Below are 4,986 nucleotides of genomic sequence, written 5' to 3'. Positions count from 1 at the left end.
TAGTAAAATAAATAACCGCCCGCTAATCGCTTTTTTAAAATTGGGCTTTTTGGGCTTTCTTTAGGGCTTTTTGGGCTTTTTGTTACCCTCATTTTTTTCTTGTATTTTTAATATCTTCTTGGGCCCAATTGCTATAAAAAGAGCCCATATTGAAAAATCAAAAATATTTGACCCAAAATTTACATTTACTTGTACTTTTGAAAAATCAAAAATATTTGACCCAAAATTTACATTTACTTGTACTTTAAAAAAATTTCCTTAAATATTAAATCATAACCGGTTAACTTTTTTTTTAAAAAAAAAAATTCAGCACAACATATAAAAAAAAGTTCATAATTCAAACAACTGTCACAACATATAATGATAATACATTAATACTTAAATTGTGTTTATAAGTAACACATTGGTCATTGTTTAATCCAATGTCAATTACTTAATTTGATATTATACGAATCATATCATCATTGTACATTAATAATATGATTCACTTGAAGTCTTGAATAAAGTATTTGAATTGTCATTGAATCATATAATTAAGTATTGATATTATACATTTATATTATTCATATGCATATGTAGACTTATATAGACTTATAACATATATAGACTTATAAGTTTATAATATACATTGGAAATAAGTCTCTAGATATTTAATTGTTATATTAGTATGAATTGGTATACTTATGAGTTATGTCATATTATATATATATAATTTGTTATTATATAATCAAATGATTTAATGATCAATTGATCATGTGATATAATCATATAAATTATAGTGATAATATATTAATACTCAAATTATGATTTAATTATTTTTAAAAAAAATTGTGATTTAATGATCAAGTGATTATGTTATATGTATAAATATTTTTATAATTATAATTATAAAAATATATTATATAAAAAGGCGGTTAGCGGTCACGATTAGTAAACCCAATAACCGCTAACCGCTAGGTGCTTATAGTGGCTAGGCGGTTAGCAGTTAATACGGTTAAGCGGTTAGTGGTTAGCGAGCGGTTAAAATTGACACCCCTAGAAACTGAGCTAGTTGCTGAGAAAGCAAAATCTACGAGGCTGTTAATTGACTATTCAACTCTCGAAGATGAAGCTAGCCAAGTTAAAGAAAAACATGCTGAGGTTGAATTTCAATGCCGAGCTACTAAGTCTTGTATTAACTTAGTTTCTGAAGAACTCGAGGAAGCACATAAGGAAGCCACGATTCAATGTGCCAAAGTTGAACTAGCTAAGGAGAAACTAAAGCTAACTGAGGAGAAACTTCTTGCTACCGAGAAGAAACAGAAATCGACAGAGAAAAAGCTTAAGGTTGCTGAAAAGAAGACTTTGAGTTTCAAGGGAAAACTCTCCTAAGCAAAAGATCAAGTGATCAGATATAAAGAGAAAACTCAGAGTTTCTATAAGCAGCTCCCTTTTGCTTCTTGGGGTCAAGATTATGGTTGGGGCATAGGCTTCATCTCAGGTTTTGAAACCTTCCGAAGCTGGTCTAAGAATCCCTCTGAGCATGTTGATCATGATACCATTAGGCCTGAAGACATTCCTCCTACCGAAGAAGCTATCAAGAAAATTGCTATAATTGGGCAAGAAAAAATGCCAGGTTGCGAGGGAATTACATACTTCGGATTCAACCCATTTGCCAAATATAAAGTTGGGGAATCCTCTGTCATCAAAGAACACCCTGAAAAATCTTCATCTGATGATGACTTTGAAAAGTCAGTAAGTGTATTAGAGGAAGAATGGGACCATGAATCAGATAAGGCCAAGAGTTCTTAAATTTTGAAAAAATTTCTTAAAATTTTGAGTCTCAAAATGTAATCCTTGGTAGATTTTTTGAATGAAACTCATTGTTGAACATCTCTTTCTTATCTCTTCTGTCTTTAATGATAGAGACCTTTTGCTTTACATATCTTGTTCAACTCTTTTTCCTTAATCATTTTGAATATATAATAGAAGTTAAGAACTTCTTAACTTACTTATCACTTCCCCCCCCCCCCGATTCCCATAACTTATTTATTCAATTAATAAACATTGGGAATCTTATCACTTAGGAGAATGCTTAATTCCAAGGAAATGCCTTTATGGTTATATTTCTTAAAGGTCTTTGGATTTAGGAAACGCTTAGTTCAGCTATGTTTCTTGAATGTCTGCCTCAGGAAAACGCTTTGTTCAGCTATATTTTCAAGGTCTTAGTGCTTAGAAAGTGCTTAGTTCAACGATACTTTAGGAGCACTTGCCTTGGGAGAGTGCGTTGTTTAGCTATTTTTTCGAGGTCTTTACCTTAGGAAAGCGCTTCGGCTATATTTCACTGAGTTAAGCACGGGAAAGCGCCTTGGCTATATTTCTCCAAGGTTAACCTTCGAACAACCTTTCTCCAGAGGTTTTTTGTTCTTTAGAAGGTTAAGTTCAGAAAGTGCTTTGTTCAACTATATTTCTCGAACTCATCCTCGGGAAAGCACCTTGGTTATATTTCACCGAGTTAATCTCGGGAGAGTACTTTGGTTATTTTTCACCGAAGGGTTTCAGCCTTAGAATTAACCTACATGGAGGTTTTAAATTCTCAGTTGAGCTGAGTTTGGAAAGCGCCTTTACGACTATATTTCCAAACTTGATCCTCAAAAAAGTGCTTTGTTCAGCTATATTTCTTGAGTTTGAAGTAGAGTAAAACGCCTTGTCAGCTGTGTTTACTAAGATTTTTGTATGATTATAACTTCAGAAGATTCTTTATTCACAAAATATTCGTTTTACAATAACAATATAAGAAAAGATGAAACTCTGAAATTACAATTGTCATACAAATTACATTTTAAGATGCTCGGCATTCCATGGCCTCTGGAGCGCTTTCCCCTCTGAATTTGTGAGGTGATATGCTCCTGCTCTTAAACATTCGATCACTTTGTATAGTCCTTCCCAATTTGGTGCTAATTTCCCATCAACCAAGTCTTTAGTCGCTATAATGACTTTCCTCAAAACCAGATCTCCGTTCTTGAAACTTCGTTGCTTAACTCTTTGATTAAAGTACCGAGCTACCCTTCATTGATATGCTGCCAAGGTTATTTGGGCTTGGTCTCGTTTTTCTTGCAACAGATCGAGATGTAGCTTTAGGCCTTCATCATTAAGCTTTGATTTGAAGGTCTCTACACAAAAACTTCCTGACCCAACTTCAGCTGGAATGACTGCCTCGGTTCCGAAGGTTAATGCATAAGGATTTTCCTCAGTTGGAGTTCTTTTGGTGGTGCAATATGCCCATAAAACTTCTGGAAGATCCTCTGCCCAATTCCCTTTGCGCTTACCAAGCTTTTTCTTCAAAATTTTGAAGATAGTCTTGTTTGTTGCTTCCACCTGCCCATTTGCTTGAGGATGTCCCGAAGATGAGAAATAATTTCTGATATGAAGCTTGGCACACCATTCCCAGAATGAATCACAATCGAATTGTTTGCCATTATCTGTGACAAATGCATGTGGAATACCATATCGACAGATTACATTTTTCTAAATAAATTTTTCGATGCTCTTTGTTGTAATATTTACTAAAGCTTCTACTTATGCCCATTTGGTAAAATAATCTACAGCAAACTGAACACCTCCCTTTTCTTGAGGTAATGGTCCTACTATATCCACGCCCCATTGTGAAAATGGCCAAGGTGAAGAAATTGAACTCAGCTCCTCAAGAGGTTACTTAATAATACATTGGCAAAATGTTGGCAATTGTCGGAAGTTTTGACCATTTGCATTGAATCCTAATTCATACTCGGCCAGAAAAACCCTGCTCTAACAGCTTTGTGTGCCAATACCCTTGCTCCTAAATGATTGCCACAAATCCCTTCATGGATTTCTCGAAAAATATGATTACCTTCTTCTTTAGAAGCACACTTAAGAAGAGGTAACATGAAACCTCGTTTGTAAAGAGTTCCATTTATTAAAGTAAACCGAGCAGCCTTTATCTTTAATTGGATTGCTTTCTTTTTATCTTCAGGAAGAACACCTCTTTCCAAATATTCTACTATCTTTTCAGCCCAAGCAAGCATGACTTCAATTGTTAAAATCATAACCTCCTCAGTTATAGCAGGTTGTTGTAGAGCTTGAATTGGTTGGTCAGTTTCTTCCACTTCATCGTCAGCTGCTGAACCCATCCGAGCTAAAAAGTCCACCTTTTCATTTTCTTCCCTCGAAATTTTGACAATACAGAATTTTTGAAAAAATTTCTACATATTCTGTACTTTAGACAAGTACAATTTCATCTTACTTCCCTTGGTCTCGAACTCACCACTAATATGGCCAACAATTACTTAAGAATCACTTCGTACTTCTACAAACTCTGCTCCCATCTCCCGAGCTAAGCCAAGTCCAGCCACGACTGCTTCATATTCAACTTCGTTGTTAGTAGTTCTGAACTCTAATCTTAGAGAACTACTTAACTCTTTCCCATCTGGTGTAATCAATACTACTCCAGCTCCACCATTCTTTTTTGTAGATGACCCATCTACGTAAATCACCCATGTCTTATCTCTCGGCCATGCCTCAGGTTCTTGCATATTGGTGAATTCTACTAAAAAATCTGCAAGTGCTTGACCTTTAATAGCATTCTGAGAGACAAGTTGTATATTAAACTTGCTAAGTTCGATTGCCCAATTAACTAACCGACCAGATAAATCTAATTTTCGAAGCACTTTCTTCAGTGGATACTCAATTAGTACTTTGATTGTATGAGCTTGAAAATATGGCTGAAGCCTCCTAGATGCAATTGTTAAAGAAAAAGCAAGCTTTTCCATCTGCACATATCTTTCCTTAGCTCCACGTAATGCCCTGCTGATGAAGTATACTGGTTTCTGTATGCCTTCTTCTTCTCAAATTAGAGCAGCACTAACTGCAATTAAAGATACAGATAAATACAAATACAATGTTTCTCCAGGAATAGTTCGGCTCAACAGAGGTGGACTGACTAGATACTTCTTTAGCTGCTCAAATGCT

General features: G+C 35.0%; 1 protein-coding gene across 1 annotated transcript; it reads right to left on the bottom strand.

Annotated features, from left to right (window-relative positions):
* Window positions 1-3,048: 3,048 nt before the first annotated feature.
* LOC132169636 (uncharacterized) lies at window positions 3,049-4,148 on the bottom strand. Its single transcript, XM_059580638.1, has 2 exons — window positions 3,869-4,148; window positions 3,049-3,461 (listed from the first exon to the last, which is right to left on the bottom strand). Exons 1-2 carry the CDS (start codon window positions 4,146-4,148, stop codon window positions 3,049-3,051), a joined length of 693 nt encoding a protein of 230 aa, XP_059436621.1.
* Between the last annotated feature and the right edge of the window lie 838 nt (window positions 4,149-4,986).

This window comes from Corylus avellana, chromosome ca2 (genome assembly GCF_901000735.1).
Source record: "Corylus avellana chromosome ca2, CavTom2PMs-1.0".
Classification (NCBI taxonomy): Eukaryota; Viridiplantae; Streptophyta; class Magnoliopsida; order Fagales; family Betulaceae; genus Corylus; species Corylus avellana.
Note: the sequence above shows the minus strand (reverse complement) of the source record. Positions and strands in the feature narration are given on the sequence as shown.